The sequence below is a fragment of the Chiloscyllium punctatum genome, chromosome 2, assembly GCF_047496795.1.
Source record: "Chiloscyllium punctatum isolate Juve2018m chromosome 2, sChiPun1.3, whole genome shotgun sequence".
Lineage (NCBI taxonomy): Eukaryota > Metazoa > Chordata > Chondrichthyes > Orectolobiformes > Hemiscylliidae > Chiloscyllium > Chiloscyllium punctatum.
The window spans coordinates 48,004,768-48,027,879 of record NC_092740.1 but is presented as its reverse complement, the minus strand read 5'-3'; the positions used below and the strand labels follow the sequence as shown (position 1 = coordinate 48,027,879).

The 23,112-nt window shown below is 40.0% G+C and overlaps 1 protein-coding gene across 1 annotated transcript in view; it reads right to left on the bottom strand.

Moving 5' to 3' along the window:
• Positions 1 to 23,112, bottom strand: part of msh3 (mutS homolog 3 (E. coli)) — a 281,291-nt gene that overhangs the window by 175,277 nt on the left and 82,902 nt on the right. The window contains exons 11-15 of the mRNA XM_072582322.1: positions 21,756 to 21,840; positions 20,509 to 20,618; positions 17,072 to 17,204; positions 6,514 to 6,701; positions 3,278 to 3,446 (exon numbers count right to left, since the gene is read on the bottom strand). Coding sequence (XP_072438423.1) covers positions 3,278 to 3,446; positions 6,514 to 6,701; positions 17,072 to 17,204; positions 20,509 to 20,618; positions 21,756 to 21,840 — 685 coding nt within the window. The remainder of the gene's footprint in view (positions 1 to 3,277; positions 3,447 to 6,513; positions 6,702 to 17,071; positions 17,205 to 20,508; positions 20,619 to 21,755; positions 21,841 to 23,112) is intronic.

The following is a 23,112-nucleotide window of genomic DNA, read 5'->3' as shown; positions in this document are numbered from 1 at the left end:
GCTCTTCCTGCTGTAGATGGGAGCAAATGCTGGTACCTTCCCCCTTCCCCCCTCCCGCCCCCACCCCCCCCCCACCACCCTCGTCATTGGGGATGGGGATAATTGTGGAGCCAAACTCCCTAGCGAACAGTTTAATTGTCGACCGCTATTCATGGCTAGAAATGGTGGAACTGCAGTGCTTAGATCCCATCAGTTCGAGGATCACTTAACCCGGTGTATAGCATCCTGCCTCCATTGATTGGCGTGCAAGTTGTCCAGTCATGTAGCTTCACCAGGTGAACATCTCATTTTTAAGAATGAGTGGTGGTCTTCCTGGTATGCTCTCCTGCACTCAAATGAACCAGGTTGATCACCCAGCTTGATGGTAAAAACAGAGAGTGTGGGATATGACTGTCAATAACGGTTACAGATTGTTGTTGAATAAAATTGTTCATAGCGTTTCTTAGACTGATCCCTACTAACTAACTAACCTTCTGACTCCTTCATGCAACCTTTTCACATTTGAGAAGTTTGTTCCCATCCCATGCCTACTTTGTTTAAACCTAAATCAACCAAACTCAATAGCATGTACACATTTGACATTGTCTGACTTAAGCTGATCAGCAAGTTTCTCTTAATCTAAAAACATGGTTCATGATCACACAGTCGCTATGAGCTTTTATTATTGAACGTTGTGACAGAAGATTAAATTGAATACTTTAAAGAATACATTGCATATACTTCCTAGGTACAAGTGGGAAACATACACAATGAACAGAACTCACAACACATTCCATTCAGATCATCAAGTATTGTTGGTGCTCAGGTGAATGACCAACCAATGGGATCTGGGAGGGGATGGTGCAGACCGGTCATTGAAAGGTGAGATTTTTCCCGTTTCACCACAAATGTTGCGAAAAATTAACTAGCAGTACGAGCTGTGTTAGCACACTGCTAATCTAAGAATGTTGTTGAACACTTTTGGAATTGAGTTAAAATATAAATGTCCCTACAGAAAGTGAATGTAGCATATGATATTAACTGTGAATTTCTCAATAATTTGGCTTTGGAAATTATTTAAAAGGTGGTGTCATTGATAAAGTCACCACTCCACACAGACTGCAGCAGTTCTAGATGATGCCCAGTCATTAACTTGTCAAGAACAACTTTCCTATTTTTCCATGGGATGTGGGTGTTACTGGCAAGACCAGCATTTATTGACAAGCCCAAACTAACCCTGAACTGAGTGCATTGTTCAGCATTTCAGAGGGTACTTAAGAGTGAACCACATTGCTGTTGGCTTGAGTCACATATTGGCAGACAGGAAGAAGATGACAGATATCTTTCCCTGAAGGACATCAATGATTCCGATGGTTTTTACAACAATCCAGTCACTTTCAGTTATTTCTATCACTAGATTTTTAAATTTGTTGGTACTTTCACAGGCATCATTCTCTCAGATTTTAAGAACCTTCTCCTTAAATTACAAAAGGCTGAAAAACCTCATGGAAATTCTCCCCCTCAAGCCCCCTAAAATTAAGTTCAGGTTTAGATTCATATTCACATTATCCCTTTGTAAAATGGGCAAAAGGACACAGGTTAAGATCAAATCTACAATTTCACAACCACAAAAAAAGACACATCCCTTGGGGGAAATTACCTTCTCAGTCAATTAGCTTTTAAGAAGTGTACCAATTATGAACGTGCTAAATAGTCACACTATCATCTCTGCCTATAACAACAAAAAAGCTTTTTCCCTTTAAAAATATACTTTGATTTGGTTTGCAAACCCCTATTGTCCAATTATACTGCAACAAACAATGACCACTGTAAAATATTTCTGAAAATGGCCGGTACATTAATATTTATACCATGCAAAACTTATTTCCGTATACAGCATGGAAACAGACCCTTCGGCCCAACTCATCCATGCTGACCAAGTTTCCTAAACTGAACTAGTCCCATTTGCCTGCATTTGGTCCATATCCCTCTAAACTGTTCCTATTCATGCACCTGTAAAAGTGTCTTTTAAAGGTTATAATTGTACTTCCTTCTTCACCACCCTCAATATTTCGAGTCATCCACTATTTCCTGCAACTGTCAGCCTTACCTTTCACAGTAACAAGAACATGCTGGCCCTGAACTCTCATTATCTAGTTTTTGAAAGCTTCCCACTGGCCAGATGTCCCTTTACCTGCAAATAGCCTTCCTAATCAACCTTTGATAGTTCCCATCCAATATCGTCAAAATTGGCCTTTCCCCAATTTTGAACTTTAGCTGTGGAAAAGGATAGACCCTACCTAAAAGTTAGTTTAAAACTAATAGAATTATGATCACTGGCCCCACTGACACCTCACTCAGTCACTTGCCCTGCCTTATTTCCTGAGAGGTGGTCTAGTTTTGCCCCTTCTCTAGGGGCCATCTACATATTGACTATATTGCTTAAGTTGTGCATTCTTTGAAGCTACATTCATGTTATGTGTTCATGTGACACACTTGTTTTATTTGATTTTACTCCTTAGATTTTAAATAGCTCTCTGCATACAGTTATAAAAGGGTGTTTTTTAAAAGGAACAAAACCTAAACAGATCTGTTGTCAGATGAATAATTCAAAAGTCATTTTGAAGTTAGTGTTAATTGATAAGCATTATAACTTTCAGCATTTTCTACAAAATAATAAACAGAACAAATTCACAGAAATACATTTCAGTAAAACTCTTTTCCTATTGGTACTTGTAACATTTATAACTGCTGTAATTCCTTTCCACGTTACCATCACAGAGAGCAGGGATTTGTAATGTGAGCACCAACAGTGAATTGACTGTCTCAACTAGTAGTAGTACTAAACAAAAAATCCCAAGGTAAAATGTCTGGCCTTCATCAAAATGTACTACTGCCATAGTATGTAAAATACATCACAACATTACTGCAGTAGCATTCAGAGGTCCTGCTAACCTGGATTGTTTGGAACATAATGATGTTTTTTTTGCCAAGTCCCTGCAAACTCAAAAGATCAAACAACACTTTAGACTACACAGGGCAAGATGACAGCCAGAGGTTTCTGAATTTCTTTGGCCTGGAGATCTGAATGATGTTAGCAAGGTTATGATGAGGGACAATCCTTGGTTATCATGAGATGATGATTGTGGGCATTTTCTTGAAATTGTGTCGCCAGTCTAAAATTGGAGATAAACAGGCTGCAGCAGTCCTGAGAAACAAAAGGGACTTCAACCTCAGTGGATGCATTTAAAGTAATCAGCAGATTATTCCAGCCTGATTAAAATCGAGCTCAGTTTACCTCTTGCCCCGAAACTGTCACATAATCTAAAGACGGCTTTTTCAGAATCAATCGGATCTCTCTGCGATGATTCTGCAGTCGGGAAAGTACCTCCTGAATCTCCAGCTTTCGCTGCTGGATGATAGGGAAGTCAGTGAGGTCTGTAAAGAGCTGCGTCTTATCACCTATTCTGCAAAAATGACAAGACAAATCATGAATACACAGTCACTCTTTCAATACAATAGGAAAAACACACAAAAAAAATCAAACATTTCAATGTTGTCTAAGACATTGCATTTTAATTGTTTTTGGTTACCGTAAGTTTACCATTGTTTGAGTTTTAACAAAGGATGCTCAAAGGATTTATTTTAAAATTAATTTTTTACTTATTTCAGACTAGGATTAATCTAATTTTAAGTTTTCATTGTAATTACACGGTTTCTTTTTAAGTAGTGCCTTAGCTGGCTGTCTGCCAGTTCAAAGTTATTAGAGACTAAATGCAGTGAAGAGATTAATATTTTTGGCCATATGTTGTTATGGAGACTAAGCCAGGATTATTTTGGAGAAACAATTAGATCTGGAGATTGGATGGGTGGGGAGGAAGAGAAAATAAAGCAAAGCATCATATTTCCACCCTACATCCAAAATGGCTTTTGGCAAAATACTCGGTTATTTTAAAAGAAAAATTAACTGAAAGGAAACAAAGAATTTCTGCATTGATTGAATGGCTCCATAAAATTCATCTTCAGAGCTGCTCTCAACGTGACAATCTTCAAGCCTCTAGACCTCAACAGATTGAGAAATAACCCAATTTAGGGCCTACTTTTGCAAACTGAGCAACAGAAGACACAGGAAAATGATTTGCATTTTCATGTCATTTTAAAATAGAAAAATGCACCTTCACATATTTCATGAAGCAGGGTAAAGATAAAGGTGCCCAACATTTTCGTCATTTTACAATTCAAACCTTACATACACTGGCAACATCCTAATAAATCTCTTCTGAACCTTCTGCAGCTTAATAGTATCCTTCCTAGAACTGGGTGACCAGAACTGGACACACTACTCCAGAAGAGGCCTCACCAATGTCCTGTACAACCTCAACATTTTTTTAAAAATAGATAATGGGAATGTTGAAAAATGTGATTTATGAAAAGACACATGAAAAATGGGAAGTAGGGAAAGAGAACGTTTTGAGGGGGATTTTCAGGAAATAGGACTTGAGGAGAGATGGGAGGGAAATTCACTGAAGAACGAATAGTGTAGGAGGACATGTAATAATGTTGATCTTGCTTTATGCACCTCGTGCGCAGTGTAAACTGTACATCTCACTTTGTCTAAGCACCCTACAATCTTCATGTCTTTGCTTACTATGATATGCTTGTACTGCTCTCAAGCAAAGCCTTTCACTGTACTTAGGTATGTGACTACAATAAAATCAAATCAAGGATGGAGAAATTTTCAAAGCTAAAATGGGACAAGGCTATGAGGATCTTCCCAGTTAAATTAAATGGGTGAAACTACACCAACCTCAAAAGATCCTGAGACAGCACCTTCCAAACCCACGACTACTTTCATCACAAAGGACAAGTGCAGCTGATGCATGAAAACACTATCACCTGCAATTTCCCCTCCAAGTCATTCACCGTCCTAACTTGGAAATGTATCACTGTTCCTTCACTGTCAATGTGTCAAAATCCTGGAATTCCAACCCCTCCTCCTCCTTCCCCCCCCCCACCCTGGCAATGGTATTGTGGGTCAAAGCACATGGACAGCAGCAAGTTGAGGAACGGAGCTCAACACTACCTTCTCAAGAGCTACGAGGGACAGACATCAAAAGCTGGCCAGGCAGCAATGACCACATCCCACAAGTGAGTTTAAAACAAAATGTACTGCAGACCAGAAGGAGGCTCCTACTTCTCAACTTCACCACCACCACCTTCTGAACAGAAATTAGGGATGGCCGATAAATGGCCAATGGCAACCACTTACTACAAACAAACAAAAGGAAACCGGATGGAAAGAGAAACGAATGTAAACTGGTGAGGACAGTGTTGAACAGACTAAAGGTCCAAGATAGGATGCAGGCAGAGAAAGGGATTCTACTCTCAATAGCAATAGCAAGAAAACATTCACTTTCCATCATGTGCAACCTAATGTTGGAATAAAATATTTTGGATCAGATCCAACATGCCTAAGCGAGAATCAAGCTTTCTCCACCCTGCACTAACAACATCCTGCGATTGTGAATAAAATATTTACAATTCAATGAAAATGGACTAAGCAAAACAGCATTGACAGTATAGATTTATCAAGCTCCTAAACTACCTAAACAGCAAAAAATGAAGTGGGACCAAGCAAAATTTACGTGTCTAACTTTGAGGTCAAAAATTGATCTAGGGACAAGGAAGGTGTGTGTATTACACAGCCAAATGGGTTGAGCGTTCATGTGTAAATCCTTCCACCAGGCACAATAATTGCAGGTGCTAAGAATGGAAGAGGTTCATGGTCAGCTACAATGTGAAAAGAACTTTGGAGCCTGCACCATCACCATCTGTAGTTACAGGCTGCTACACATGCTACCACGACAACCCAGACTCCACACGAACTTTCACACAGGTCCAGAGGATCTCAGTGAATCAAGATTGGGCCCTGATAACCAATTTGTTAATTGCAATGAATTGCTGGAATTTTTGTAATTCCAAAAATAGTTCTCCACATTTCTACAAACCATTTTGGTCCATTCGCCTCGCCAGAAGTGACCCTTAAGCAAATCTTGCGGGTGGGAGATTGAGAACATAAAAAGGGCTAGACCAGGCAGTGTTCCCCTCGCAAGTGCTCTGCCATCTAAAAAGGAGGGGGAGGGGCGTTCTATTTTCACCCTCTCTTCGGTGATGTCCCTGCAAAACTGGTCATAGAGTCATACAGCATGGAACAGGCCCTTCGGCCTAACTCGTCCATACCAATCAGATTTCCTAAACTGAACTGGTCCCACTTGCCTGCATTTGGCCCACATCCCTCTAAACCTTTCTCATCTATGTACCTGTCCAAAAGCCTTTTAAAACGTACCCACCTCCACCATTTCCTCTTTTATTTTGTCATTTTCTATCTAAGGAACCAGTGAAATACAATCCAATTTTCATCACAAAGAATCAAAGTATGAGGAAAAATCCACGTGTCACTAATATAGAAACAGGTCAATTGAACGAGGTTACAAATACTTATCACAAGTAAAGAACCATTCCAGCTGAACTTACTTGGCTGCACTTTCATCCAAAATCTTCACATAGTGATGCACAGGATCCAATAGCTGTGGCAGTTCCAACAAAATATTACGAAGGAGGGATGAGTTTAACTGAGCCTCAACAGCTGGGAGCAGGGCCTGAAAGCCCACCTGCAAACCTGATAAAGTGTGGACCAATTGGTAAAACTCCCACGTGGAGCACTGAAACAAAAAGACATTATTGGTTTAAAAACCCTGAAAAACACAGAATCAGCTGCAATGCCTGTCTTAGACTGCTGCCTTCAATCAGCACCCAAGATCACCCAATTTGCTTTTGCAATGAATAGCTTCACACAAAATGAAAGCCTGCGAGAAATTTAAAAATAAATGCACACATCACTCAGCCTTGCAAGAGACTTTCGTTCTGTGTCGCCATCAACTGAAGAAACAAAATGGAAGATGAATGGCCTGGCCAGAGATAATGTGCAACATCTGATACCAATTAGAAATCACCACACTGGGCACCTATGCATACTGTTCAAAATATTTTCATGTTTACATAAAAATATTTTTTTATGAACACTTGAATTTAAACATACAAAATTGAACTGGGGTGATATCACACTGCGAGCCAGGTATTTAAATATACCACTACAGAACCTCTCTAGGTTCTGTGTGAAGGAAAGATTTAACCTAGTTTAAAAAAAAGGTTAAGGTATATCCTAAATTAACAGCCACAAACATGCACGCAAATCTATTAAAGAAATCCATATGCTAATAATGTGAAGCAAGAGTTCACCAGCAATGCATTATAATGAAACCAGAGGAAACATCTTCTTTCTTAAGAAAATAAGATCATTGTGACACAGTGGCTTGTGAGTGTTGCAGCAGTATTGGTGCATTGGTGATGATTATCCACAGTTTGGATAGAATGCAAGAAATGCAGTCCAACTTCCCACAGTGGAAAAGGCTGTCAACTGGGGAATAATTGAGGCAAACTCAATATTTGCATTCACAAACCTAGGTGGAAAAGTTGTAAGGAGGATGCAAAGAGGCTGCAAAGGATTACAGACTGATTAAACAGAGTCATACAGATGTCGAGAATGGAAATAGACTCTTTGATCCTACTCATCAATGCCAACCTGAGATCCTAAATTAATCTAGTCCCATTTGCCAATATTTGGCCCAAAGCCCTCTAAACCCTTCCTGTTCTATACCCATCCAGATGCCTTTTAAAATGTTGTAGTTGTACCAGCCTCCACCACTTTCTCTGGAAGCTCATTCCATACACACACCACCTTCTGCATGGAAAAGTTAGCCCTTAGGATCCTTTTAAATCTTTCTTCTCTCACCTTAAACCTATGCCTTCTAGTTTTGGACTCCCCCACCCTAGGGAAAAGACCATGACTATTCACTTTATCCATGCTCCTCATGACTTTATAAACCTCTGTAAGGCCATCCCTCAGTCTCCAAGAGTCCAGGGAAAATAGCCTCAGCCTATTCAACCTCTCCCTATAGCTCAAACTTTCCAACACCAACAACATCCTTGTGAATCTTTTCCAAACACTTTCAAGTTTAACAACATCTTTTCTAGAGCAGGGAGACCAGAAGTGAACACATCAGTTCTGAGGAAGGTCATTCAATCTGAAACCTGAAACTCTGATGTCTCTCCACAGTTGCTGCCACACCTTCTGAGCTTTGCCAGCAATGTTTGCTTTTGTTTGAGACCAGAAATGAATACAGTATTCCAAAGTGGCTTACCGAAGTCCTGTACAGCTGCAATGTGACCTTCCAACTCCTATGCTCAAAGCACTGACCAATGAAGGCAAGCATACCTTACTCTACCGCCCTGCGACTCCACTTTCAAGGAACCAATGGTGCTGCACTCCAAGGTCTCTTTGCTCAACAACACTCCCCAGGACCTTAGCATTAAGTGTAAGTCCTGATTTCATTTGTTGTAGTCTGAGCTAACCGTCTTCATTGTCCACTACACCACCAATTTTGGTGGCATCTGCAAATGTACGACCACACCTCCTATATCCAAAATCATTTATATAAATTACAAAAAGTAGTGGACCCAGCACCAATCCTTGCAGCATACCGCTGAGCATAGCCTCCAACCTCCGACTTTCAAGCCAATCTTGTATTCAAATGGTTAGTTCTTCCTGTATTCCATGCAATCTAGTCTTGTTAACCAGTCCACCATGCGGAACCTTGTCAAATGCCTTACTGAAGTACATTTAGACAATATCCACTGTTCTGCACTCATCAATTCTCTTCATCACTTCTTCAAAAATGTCAACCATGTTACTAAGACATGATTTCCCACACACAAAGCCATGTTGACTATCCCTATCAGTACTTGCCTTTCCAAATACATGTACATCCTATCTCTCAGAATTTTCTCCAACAACTTGCCCACCACCGACGTTAGACTGACTAGCCTATAGTTCTGTGGCTTTTCCTCACCAACTTTCTTAAATAGTGGCACCACATTAGTCACCCTCCAATCTTCCAGCATCTCACCCGTGGCTATTGATGATACAAATATCTCAGCAAGGGACCCAACAATCACTTCCCATCTTCCCACAAAGTTCTACGGTACACCTCATCAGGTCCCAGGGATTTATCCACCCTCATGCATTTTAAGACATCTGTAATATGGACACTTTGAGATATCACTATTTATTTCCCCACATTGTCTAGCTCCTATATCCTTCACCCCAGAAAACACTGATGCAAAATACTCGTTTAGTATCTCACTCATTTCCTGCAGTTCCACACATAGGCAGTCTTGCAGATCTTTATGGGGGCTTATTCTCTCCTCAGTCACTCTTTTGCCTTTAATGTATTTGGATTCTCTTTAACCCTATTGCCAAAGCTATTTCATTCCCCCTTTATGCCCTCCAGATTTCCGTCTGAAGTTTACTCCCATTGCTCTGACACTTCTCTAGGGATTCACTCGATCTAAGCTGTCTAAAACGGATATATGGTTTCTTCTTTTCTTGACCACAATCTCAATTTCTTTAGTCATCCAGCGTTCCCTATACCTACCAGCCTTTCCTTTCACCCTAAAAGGAACATACTGTCTCTGAACTCTCGTTATCTCATTTTTGAAGGCTTCCCACTTTCCAGCCAACCCTTTACCTGGAAGTATCCACACCCAATCAACTATTGAAAGTTCTTGCCTAATCCCATTAAAATTAGCCTTCCTTCAATTTAGAAATTTAACTTTTAGACCAGATCTATCCTCCATAACTATTTTAAAACTAATAGAATTATGATCATTTACCTCAAAGTGCTTCCCCATTGACATCTCAGTCACCTGCCCTGCCTTATTGCCACGTTTTGCTCATTCTCTACTAGGTATATCTACAAAATGAACAAGAAAACTTTGTTGTACACCTGAAATTCCTCTCTATTCGATCCCTTAACACTATGGCAGCCCCAGTTTATGTGTGGAAAGTTAAAATCCTCTACCATTACCACCCTATTATTCTTACAGATAACTGAGATCTCCTTACAAATCTGCTTCTCAATTTCCTGGTGACTATTGGGCTTCTATAGTACAATCCCAATAAGGTGATCATCCCTTTCTTATTCCTGTTCCAAACTGTTAACTCCACTGGACATATTCCCTGGAATATCCTCCTTAAGTACAGATATAATGTTATCCCTAATCAAAAACACCACTTCCCCTCCTCTCTTGCTCCCCTTTTGACCCTTCCTGTAGGATCTATACCCTGGAACATTAAGTTGCCAGTCCTGTCCATCCCTGACCACATTTCTGTAATTGCTATGATATCGCAGACCCATGTTCCTAACCATGTCCCAAGTTCATCTGTCTTACTGGTCAGGCCTCTTGCATTGAAATAAATGCAGTTTAATGTATCAGTCCTACCTCATTCTCTGCTTTGCTCCCACTCGCCTTGCTCGCTGTTTTTACTAACTACACCAGCCTCAGACCGATCTCTTTCCTCACTATCTCCCTGAGCTCCCCAGTCTCCTTACTAGTTTAAATCACCCCCGAGCAGCTCTAGCAAATCTCCCCGCCAGTATATTAATCCCCTTCCAATTCAGGTGCATTCACCTTAGAATGATCCAACAATGTGAATCCTTCTCCCATGCACCAGCTCCTCAGCCACACATTCATCTGCTCTATTTGAGAACGTTCTGCATCCTCTCCAAGGCATCCTTGACTCTGGAACCCAGGAGACAATACTCCATTCTGTTGTCTCACTGTTGACCGTCTGTCTCTGCCTCTGACTAGAGAAACCCCTATCACAATCAATCACTTGGAACCTGATGTACCCCTCATTACAGTACAGCCTGTCTCAGTACCAGAAACATGGCAGTACTTGTTTGAGAGGAGGATAGCCACAGGAGACTCCTGCACTACCCACCCACCTCTCTTACCTCTCCTGGAGTAACTCATCTATCCATCTGTATCTGCGGTTTTTCTACCTTCCTGAAACTGCCATCCATCACCCTCTCCCCAGCTCCTGTAGATTCCTCAATGTCTCTAACTGCCGCTCCAACTGGTCCATGCAATCCGATAGGATTCGCAATTATACACACTTCATGCAGACATAATCGCCAAGAACATTGAAATTCTCCCTAATATCCCACTTCTGGCAGGAAGAGCACATCACTCGATGAAAGGCCATCTTTGCATCTTAATCTACACACCCCCAGAAAATAGCACAGTCTTACTGTTCGAAAAATACTACTCTAGGGAAACTTGGTATCTATGTCTCATATTTTTATGCAAGTTTAATCTGGAGACCGATCTCTATAAAACATATAAACATTACAAAAGCACCCTACTCACTATTTGTAGATTTACAAAAAAAAAAGGTATTATACTTAAAACTAAAAACACTTAGTTGTTCCTCTGCAATGAGTACCTTCCAATACGGAGGTTTCTCCAAGGTCAGTTGTGATTTTCAACGTTTGTTTACATATCTTATGACTGAGAATAAGTTAACAGATTAAATACAACATAGATAAATGCAAAATTATACATTTTGTAAGAAAGACAAAAAAAGCAGATTTTTTTAGAATGTGAAGAGCCAAATAGTTCAAGAGGAATTTGGAATCCTATGCACATTACAAAAGAATTAGCAGATGTGTCAAGTAATTAGTTAAAAATCACACAACAGGTTATAGTCCAACAGGTTTACTTGGAAGCATAAGCTTTCAGAGCACGGCTCCTTCGTCAGGTAGCTGTAACTATTGTTTGAGGCTAAATTTACCTTAGAGGAATTTGACAAAGGTTCACCAGCTTCATTCCCAAAGGCTGCCCATTGAGAGATTGAGAAGAAATGACCTATACTTCCTGGGATTTACCAAAACAAGACATGATGTCATTGAAACTGGGCAGTGTGGATGCTGGGATGCTGATTTCTCTAGCCAAATAATGAAGTGTCAGCCCATTGGTGCTGAGATGCTTTTTGGAGGATTATGAATCTTTGGAAATCTCTATCCAAATGTTGAACATTCCCCTTCAATGAGTAAACTCAGGACTAAGACCGACTACTCTTGGGAGAATAAATGAAGAAAGAGAAATTGGTGTTATCTGCATATTTATTAGAATTATGTTCAATTACATGCATTCACTGAGGACTCACTGGTGAGACGGGGAGACGGGAGAGTGGGGTAGGTGATGTTTGAGGAGGGCAGGTGGGGCCATTGTAGAAGGGGTAATCATATCGTGGACTAAAGAGGCACCAGAGTTTACCTGCTGGTTTTCCCATGAGGTAGAGGACCCGTAACCATCTCCAGCAACAGCTGGAAGAGGCCCTTAAATGACCACTTTAGAAACTCAATTGGCTTCAGGGCGAGCACACCATCTATTGCCTTCTTAAAAGTAGGTTCAGAGCAATCTACTTTTCTATCTTCTTTACAAAATGTATAATTATCATAATGAACGCACAGCAGGCACAACAGGCTGAATGGCCTTCTCCTGTTCATATTTTTTTGTGTCCTGCTTCCCCACCTCAGGCAAAGTTGCCGACAGTAGAAGAACAATGGGCACTCCAACTCCATTCTTACCTTGCCATTTTACAGACTTCCCCTCTCCCCCATATCTCAGCACATTCCCAGAGGGCTAATAAAATCCAAGCCTTGGATTCAAGAGGAAAAATACTATTTACATAGAATTAGCCCTATTCAATTTTTATAAAGTCCCATGAAAGAGTTAAAAGTCATGTTGTCAGCTACTCTGTTACAGTTACACAAAACAGCTTTCAGAAAATAATCAGTTTCATCAGTATTTGCATTACCAAACTGCAAAGGTAATCCTACACTGGTTTACATCTTAGATGGGAAGCAGGTCAACATGTAGTGAATTACTTTTGCATAATTTCTGTTTTACATGAAGCGTGAATCATTTCACTGATTAGTAATTTGGATGAAATTTGTCTGGAAGTGTGCTGTTTCATCTCTTTCTCAATTTGTAGCTGGGTCTACAACTGTCATAGGGAGATAATGAAACACAAAACACCAGGACATCATAGCACAACAATGTTAAATTAATGTTTCAAAGATTAGGATTTCTATAAAATTTGCCCATTTACTGGAGTTGTGTCAAAGGTTCACAGAACTCAAATGCCAAGAGGAGTTTTTGTTTGGATGAGAAGGCAGGACTCCAGATGGGTCTACCACAGTTCTAGTGCCAGCCACTGTTCCTAATGACCATCATGGTTCCATCTCCTGAGAAATTTTGGAAGAAGCTAGCTCAGAAGTGGGGTTTAATGGCCATCAACCCACAAACAGAAGGTATTAAATTGAGGCACTAAAACTTTGATGCAACTGGAATTTGACATGCTGGGGCAGAATGAAAGCCTAGTAGAGTGAAGTCCCACTCTCTGTAACAGGCTCTGGGATTTGGAGGAGAATGCGGCTAGGGCTTTTATTTTTTAAGATCCGCCCAGCAGTTCTCATTGACATTGACACCAACCACCATCACATACATAACCCCCATCTCTCCAAACCTGCATTTGCAAAGGTGAAACAGCTAGACCTCCAGCCACAAGAGATATCATTGAACCATGTTCCCTCAATAATAATGATTTGGCAGACACGACTAATGTTTGAGTGCATATATTAGTCAGTGCATGGGTACTGTACTTCTGTCTTGAGGCACTGTCTCTCCCTGGCCTGCAAAAGTGGCGGCATCTCTAACCAATCTCTCAAGACTGGACAATCATTGATTAATTGTGCAGTCTCTAGAGGCCTCCTATGGTGCTCAACTGGATAGCGTGTGTCCTCCCAAGCCAGAAATTAGCCAAGTCTGAAGCCACATTGGGTGTCAGACATTATCTGTGGAGACAAGGACAGGAACGCAGAGTACTGGGAGAATGGTAAGATTCTTGGTAGTGGAGATGAGCAGAGGGATCTCGAGGTCCAGGTACATAGATCCTTGAAAAATGCCACCCAGGTTGTTAGGGTTATTAAGAGGACATACGGTGTGTTAGCCTTTACTAGTAAAGGGATTGAATTTTGGAACCATGAGGTCACGCTAAAGCTGTACAAAACTCTGGTGCAGCCACACTTGGAGTACTGTGTAGAGTTCTCGTCATCGCATTATAGAATGGATGTAGAAGCTTTGGAAATGATTCAGAGGAGATTTACTAGAGGGAAAGTCTTCCAAGGAAATGCTGGGGGATTTGACGCTGTTTTTGTTAAAGAGAAGAAGGTTGAGAGGTGACTTAATTGAGACATACAAGATAACCAGAGGATTAGATAGATTGGATAGGGAGAGCCTTTTTCCTCAGATGGCAATGGCTAGCACTAGAGGACATAGCTTTAAATTGAGGGGTGTTAGATAATAGAACAGATATCAGAGGTAGTTTCTTTACGCAGAGTAGTCGGGGCATGGATCGCACTACCTGCAACAGTAGTAGACTTGCCAAATGTAAGGGAATTTAAATGGTCATTGGATAGGCAAATGGACGAGAATGGTATAGTGTAGGTTAGGTGGGATTCAGATTGGTTTCACAGGTCGACGCAACATTGAGGGCCAAAGGGCCTGTACTGAGCTGTTGTGTTCTATGTTCTAGTGTCGACAAGGCTCAATTCTACTACTAAGATCAGGATCCCATCACCTGGTACATTTCTGTGTCCCTGTTTAAGTGTAATGTGGGGTTGGGCACCAAAACGCATCCAGCTATGGGGTTTTCTGTTATTTTCACCACACGGATATGCGAGATATTCCTGGTATTTTTATTTTCACTTAATTCTTGTCTAAAATAACATGCACACTTGAATTCCTATTTGCTTCTCATTGTAAGGTTCACTTTCAGCCAGACCATGTGAGTCACCAGCAACGCTGAGAACATTTGTATTTAACTAAAAGGATATCCAATTACAGTTCAAAAAGTCAAAACATTTAACTGCTACCTGCACCTTACTATCATGCAAAAACCAGGGTTTAATCCAAATTTGGGTCCCAGTAAATTTCAAAGTCACAATTTTCCTAATATCTCAATGCTGAGCTGGCTTCCACAGCACTAACTTACTCATACACACAAAGATTATTCTCTCTGCTTCTTCCTAATAATTTACAAAGAATATTACTCAAAAAAATACAATTTCTCAAAGCTTTTCAACTTGAACAGATCAGGAAAAAACAACAGCAAGTGGTTGCCACCTGTTTTGGGAGATGACACGGTTGCCGTGAATGGACTCTTTTTTTTTACAGCCTGTGTATTAATATATATATAACTTCCAATACACAGACGCTTTTCACACTTTGAGCCCAACTGACAATCCTAAATGGCCTGATTTTTGTTTTGGGAACCTGCGTTCAAATCCTGTCATGATTCGAAATCAATTTTAAAAATTCTGGTATTAAGTGTCTCATAATGACCATGGATCCATTATCAAAAACTAGACAAATTAATCTGGTTAACTAATGTCCTTTAGGGAAGGAAAACTGTTACCCTCACCTGGTCTGACCTACATATGAGTCCAGACCCACAGCAATGTGGGTGACTCTTAACTGCCTCTGGGTAATGATGGATGGGCAATAAATGCTGGCCCAGCAAGAGCCACTCACATCCCATGAATAAAAAAGTTTGGCTTTCAGCATAACTCTTCACACATTCAGGATTATACACTACATGCTGTTGAATTATTTCAACCAATATGTAAATTAGAAGAGGTAAGCTGTCTATTGAATTTGTTAAAGTGTGTATTAAACCCAATGTCATACAGTTTTACTTTCCTACGATACTGATAAACAATACTGAGGTGTGACACAGTCCCATGACTGAATGGGCGTTTATGCAAGATGAGACTGAATGGATCAGTAATATCAAAATTGAGTCCTGCATATCAGTGAACCCATGCAAGGGATCACATGTCTTCCTTTTGGACTCTCAACTGGAAAATGAAAGCTACAGAACTGAAAAAAAAGGTCTTTTCTTTGCAAGGAAAGATCAAGTGGGATTATGGGGTATACATGTCAGCTATACAAGTCCATGTTATTTTCCATTGCATTCAAATAGATACTTAGACAGCGGCACCAGGAATCTTTTGAGTTAAGAGAAACATGACTAATAGCAGCCTTGGATTGGTCTAGCTGAAGTTTTACACATGCATCCAAACAAGAAGCATCACTCACTATTTCACTCGGTGATTGTAAAACTTAGAGAGACTTAATAAAAATAATTTTAATACAAGAAAAGGTCACCTGATCAGCTTTGGAATTGAATATCAACCATTGCTGTGCAGCCAATGTCATGTCATGCTAAAATCAAAAGAACTGAGAGAAGTAACTCCCAATCATTTTGGATCTGGGCTTCTGACCTATAAAGTTAATTATCTCTGATCATAACAAGCAAGATACTGACATACCATTCACCCTGCACTTGCCAAACTCACAACATAGTGTCCAACGTTAAATGTGATTCTGCAACTGGACAACATTTGCTAGATAATCCTGAACGTGTGAGGAAGTTCACCGACAACGGAATTAGGATTACCAGTCAGGTTCATTGTGTGCGGTGCATGCGTACACTAAAAATTACATTTGAAAAATTATTTTCACGTGTAACGTGAATGTTTGGCACCATTACAAGGTCTGTGAGCCAAACGGGTCACTCATATCAGTGAACCCATGTGAGGGACCACTTGCTTTCCTTTTGGACTATAAAATCAGAAAATGAAAGTTGGCCACTGCTACAGACAGAAAGAACATTTATAAACACTGCTCCTGCTACAACTCAACAAAATAGGCGACAGCCATTAACGGCTCATTTCTCAGGCAATGGCCTGACTAACCAGAGCCAGACTCCATCTGACTGGTTTAAAATTTAAACATAGCTTGGCTGTTAACTTCCAGACATTTGCTCACTGGTATGTTCTCCACGTCAAGACCTCTACTAATCACTGTCTACTTTTCAACCAGTCAGCCCTCTCCTCACATTTGGTTTCCCCCTGAATTGGTATTCTGGTGAATTCTTCTGATAACAACATGAAAAGCTTCAACAAAATGCGTCTTTTGTCAGCAATACTTAAATTTTGTAATACCAAATGACTGTTTTCAAAAGTGATAAACGCCTCTAAAGAGTATTTTGTTAATGTACCTTCTTGTGGTAAATACTACAGATTCCTCTCTCCAGATCCGGGAGCTTAGACAGGAGCTTTTCGGTCTTTGACAGGACAATGGACTCTGATGACAGAATTTCAGTGACTGCATCCAAACGAGCATTAATTTCACTTGAAGTGCAAAGAGAGAATTGAAGAAAGTCAATGATGACTCAAAAAAAATTATAATAAGCTAAACAGTTTCATTGCTGGAAATCAGGCAAAGATGAACTAAGAAATCAGGTGACAAGTACATCCAGCTGCCTCTAGCAGAAACACAATTCCTTCCAGGCTGTATGGCTACATTTTAATCAGGAAGCAAATTAGTAGTGCTTTGTGATATAAATGGGTCACTGATATTGCTCACATCTGGATCGTGGTTCAAAGAGTATATTCATGCTTGAAAGGGATGGAGATGCTTAAAAACATAATGCAATCATCACAAATTGACAACAGCAATCATTTTTTGATGCAATTCTGATTGAAAGTTATTTCTAACTTTCATGCAATGAAAGGATGAGTTGCACACTCAAATTAAAAAGTATTCACAGATTTTGTGTCATACAGAAAATGGAGATTTATTTACCCTTGTAACTGCAGTTAATATTACTGCATATGCTCCGTGTTTAGTGGATTGCATAATAGTGAGACATTACCAAAATCATGGAGGTCATACAGAACATATATAAAAAAAGCCTCTAAAAAAAGAGCATCCCTACAGTCCTGAAAACAAAAATCAGGCATACAATACTGGAGGTCAATTTGACATGGAGTTAGAAAATGATTTAATGAACCAAAGTTGGTACCGACAACAAAATCCATGCAAAATTAATTAGTTCACTTTGACTTTGTGTCAAGGGATTTAAGAGTTGAAATTAAAGTTGAACAGCAGCACAAATCTGTAATCATCTCGTCAATTCTAATCATAAATAAAACAGCAACTAACATGTTAATAATCTTCCCTGTTCCAAGTTTCAACTTTCAACTTTGTAACTAAACTAGACTTGTTCTCAAAATACAGACAATCCTCATTTGCCCCCCAAAGGTGATAGTGGATCTTCTCTTTGAACTGCTGCAACACTTGTGTTCACATTATTTCCACAACTTTATTAAGTAGGGAATTCAATGACATTGATCCAGTGACAATGGAGAAGTAAAGATACATGACTTAAAAATGTGTTGCTGGAAAAGCGCAGCAGGTCAGGCAGCATCAAAGGAACAGGAGAATCAACGTTTCGGGCATAAGCCCTTCTTGAGGAAGCTGCACTTTTCCAGCAACACATTTTTAAGGTCTGATTTCCAGCATCTGCAGTCCTCACTTTCTCCTAAGTAACAATACATGTCCAAGTCAATTGGTGAGTGAATTCAAGATAGTGGTCTTTCCTCCATGCTGCCACATCTCCTGCAATAAAAACATTGCAAAGGGAAGGAGATGTAGTCAAAATTACATGGGTGGACCTTTGGCATACGTTGAAAAGTGTGGTGCTGGAAAAATACAGCAAGCCAGGCAGCATCCGATAAACAGGAGAATCAATGTTTCAGGCATAAGCCCTTCTTCAGGAATGATTCGGGCTTATGCCCGAAACGTCAATTCTCCTGCTCCTCGGATGCTGCCTAGCCTGCTGTGTTTTTCCAGCACCACACTTTTCAACTCTGGTCTCCAGCATCTGCAGTCCTCACTTTCTCCTAGTGGACCTTTGGCATACGTTCAGTAAATAATACATGAATTGACGTCAGCAATATGGATATTCAGTCCTGTAGCAGGGGCACATTCGAAGTTGCTTTGATGTAGATGGTGTCAAATTTCAAATGCTTTAATCAAGAAACATTCACTATTCAGCATCACATTTCTGACATGTATCTTACAAATGCTGAATGGAATTTATTAGATTTTCAGGGAGTCAAGAGGTGAGATACTTAGCTCTGCCTGTTCTTGTTGGCTGGTCCACATGAGTTTCTATGGAATGATGACTCACAAGATACTGAAATTAGCTGTTTTGCCCCATTGAAGACTTTATGCAAAAGAAAACAAAGTTGGAGATTTTATTACATTCTTTTCTCATCTCCTCACATCTGATTTCCTCATTGTTGCTCTCCATGGAATCAATTCCTCTGTTCGGATCAGCAATAGATTCACAAATGTCCAAATCCAACAGCTGACACTCTACCCGTCATCCTTGTAAGAGGCTTTGCCAATTCTCCTGCTCTTTGGATGCTGCCTGACCTGCTGTGCTATTCCAGCACCACACTCTCAACTCTATCTGTCATATTGTCAGCTCACTGGCTTCTCCACTCTTCAATCAAGTAGCAAAGCAAGTTACACAATGCAGAGCTACTTGCAGATACATTTGACTTAATTTTAAAAGTGTCGTGAGATTGTAGATAATAACAGATTTAAAATAAATAGATGCAATCTCTAGTTATTGCATGAATGGACCTCTCCAAGTTTTCATTTGCCTATTATGCAATATTTATGGAGAAAACACGATTCTCTTTGTAGTCCATCGCTGTATGCAACATTTTATATTCACACATATAATGTTTTCTTTGGTATGCAAAAGAAACTGGAGCAACTTCCCGAGCTGAAACAGTAGGCAGATCTAATGACCAGTTCTTACACAACTCTCTCAATCCTTTAAACATAAATGAATTTAAATTGTAAGCAAGCTGCTCTTATTATATAACTATGACAAAGGCCATAATGACAATAAAGCAGAAACATTGAAGAGCCTCTTCTGCAGATATCTCATCCTCTATAAAACACTGCTGAAAACAAAATCATTCCACCCACAACAGACTGTTACTGATAAAAAGGAGAATTTTCACTAGACTGCACTGTACAGCACAAAAGGAGACTGGGTTCATCATAAACCGGATAAAAGAACCAGTTTTTTAGTGAAATGATCTGGACTGCCAAAATACCTACCACCTACAAATGTTTTCGACTACATTTGTCCTTCTCATATGCATGTACACACAACTGCCATGAGGTGTAGCATATTTAACGTAGGTCTTAAAACATTAAGAGGTTAATCGGCAGTGTAATCATCTCCACATGCAACTGTACTAATGTCCAAAGTTACCAACTCAGTTGTTTGCATCAATCCTTAAAAAAATTTGAAGTACGTCCTTAAAATGATTGCAGATCAACCATAATCCTTATCCTTCTCAGTCCAAGGTAATCAGAAGCCTGCATCCCATTGAGTGATTACAAATTCACATTGTTCTGAGGTAAACATGAGCCTACACTACACAAAGATAGTTTTAAACCTGCATCACATGAAGGTAGTCATAAATATACATCATACTGAGGTAGTCATAAAACAACAGAGTCCTTCCAGAATTTATTCTGAATTTTAATTCCAGTGAATTCAATCATCGAGCTTCAACCCAACTCTCAATTAGTCTCAAAATTGGATAACAAACTAAATCTCACCTTGCTTTTGTTAAAGGCTGTGCCACCCATTTCTTCAGAAGCCGCCTCCCAAAGGAATTCTGGGCGTGATCAAGTACCCAAAGTAGACTACCTTTTGTCGTGCCAGTAGTCTGCCCAGAGAAAGATTAGACATTAGATTTTGCAAATGTTAATTTTACTTTTTCAAAAGAAACCTCTGTTTTGCGTTTTCTTTCCCTATCACCACTAGGTTGAATTCCTAGTGCATAATTGAAAAGTTAAGCAAACATGGCAATTTTTCAGCAAGGTGAATCTGAATTTTCACTTTAAAGTCAAACTTCCCAAACTTGAAAGTGTAAGTTCAAATCTGAATATTAGTAAGGTTGCACTGTGTATACACAGTAATTATTCAAAACCAGGGACATCCAATTGGTTCAGCCAGTCTGAGCTAAGGAGAAATAGCTAGATTGAATCCTCAACCTATGATAGCTTAGTTTTGATCAACTAACTTAAGATGTTTTGAATGATTTCAAAGCCATGCTTACTTGATGGAAACGTTTGTCCAGAATATCTTATTTATAACTACTAGCCCCTACTGGAAGAATAAGTGTGTAACTAAGAAGGGTGCAATGTCAGATTTCCACTGTGAAGCTGCAGTGTTGACTCGCCTGCAAATACAAAATGTCAGGATTCAAAAATCAATAGTGGCCACTTAGACATGGCACCCAGAAAATCACAAACTTAGATTCTCGAGACAAATTCCAGATTGTCAAATGGCAGGCTTTGAATTAGCACAGCAAGGGTGGTCCTTGTTAAACAGGTTCAGGACCAACCAGGGCACCTATGCAGCCAACTTTCACCACTGAAGCCTTAGTACACACTCCTTAACTTTTTGTGGAGGGACACAAACAATGCTGCACATTGCACCCTTAAACCAAGGGATGTCCCCTCTCAGACCAATGGCAGAGTAATCACCTTAGATTCAGCAAGCAATGACAGCTATCGATGGGTTCCTGGTATCTGCTTTTTCTAAACAAAATAATTGTATTACAAGTCACACAAACACTCCTCGTGAACGTTGCTGCATTTGGTTGACTTGTGAAGTTGATAAACAAGTGAATACTTTAATATAAGCAATCAGGATGTGGTGAGTCAATGGGAGACAAGAATACAAATCAAACCTGTGGAGATTCCATTCATTGGCTCATTGCCAAGTTAACCAACAATAGTCCATCCATCGCTGCTTGAGGGGAATGAGATACAGCATTTCTTTTGACAGTTAATCGTACCTGGTTTTGTAAAATTTCCAAGTTCTTCAAGGTCGTTCCATTGATTGACATGCATGTCGAGTCCTCAGAAAATTTGCTCAATTTACTGGAGAGGGTGAAACAAACAGTCACAAATAATTGTTGAACATGCCCAGAAAAACACACATACATCCATCATTTCTCTGTTATCTGGTCAAAACCTTACAGTACAAGCACTAGTGCTCCTTTGGGGCTTCTTTAAGACATTTTCTGTCTGTATTCATTCACTCAGTCACTTGTTTCTAGTTCACCAAGTCTGACAGACTAAAAACCATTCCTAAGCTCCTCCGAGCAAAGCTGCCAGGAAATCCATAAGACCAGTGCCCATTATGCAGTGAATACTCCTCATTTACTCTCAACTTACGAAAGGTTGGGCAGCTTAAGGGTAAGTTAGCTTAATGAAAGTTTAAAAGGACTCCAAGCACAACACAGCACAGCAAGGGTGGTCCTTGTTAAACAGGTTCAGGACCAACCAGGGCACCTATGCAGCCAACTTTCACCACTGAAGCCTCAGTACACACTCCTTAACGTTTTGTGGAGGGACACAAACAATGCTGCACATTGCACCCTTAAACCAAGGGATGTCCCCTCTCAGATCAATGGCAGAGTAATCACCTTAGATTCAGCAAGCAATGACAGCTATCGATGGGTTCCTGGTATCTGCATTTACTAAACAAAATAATTGTATTACAAGTCACACAAACACTCCTCGTGAACATTGCTGCATTTGGTTGACTTGTGAAGTTGATAAACAAGTGAATACTTTCTTCTGAAATTCAGCAACTAAAGTTTCACATTTCAACATAAAAAGAAAATGCATGTCCCTAGCACACAGGACTGTCAAGCTTCCCATGCTTATCCAACTAGACTATTAAAATTTACATTTTGCATATTTTATAGAAACATAGAAACTAAGAGCATGAGTAAGCCATTCAGCCCATTCAATGGCTGATCCTCTATCTCAAGGCCATATTTTCACAATCTTCCCATTCCCCTTGATGCCTTTTGAATCTAAAAATGTTTTAATCTCTCTCTGAAACATGTTCAGTATCTTTTGCAGTAAATTCACTACCCTTTGTGCAAAGAAATGTTTACAACTTAGTCCTAAATGGTTCACCCTGATCCTGTCAGCGTAACCCCTAGTTCTAGAATCTCAAACTAGAGAAAACATGCTTTGCTCTTGCGTCTAATCTGTGCAGCCCCATTAGAATTTCAATTAGATCCTCACTCATTCTTCTCAACACTCGTGAATATTGGCATAATTGAATCAATCTCTCTTGATAGGTCAGTCCTGCCATCCCTGGTATTAGTCGAGTGAATCCATACTGCCTACCCTCTC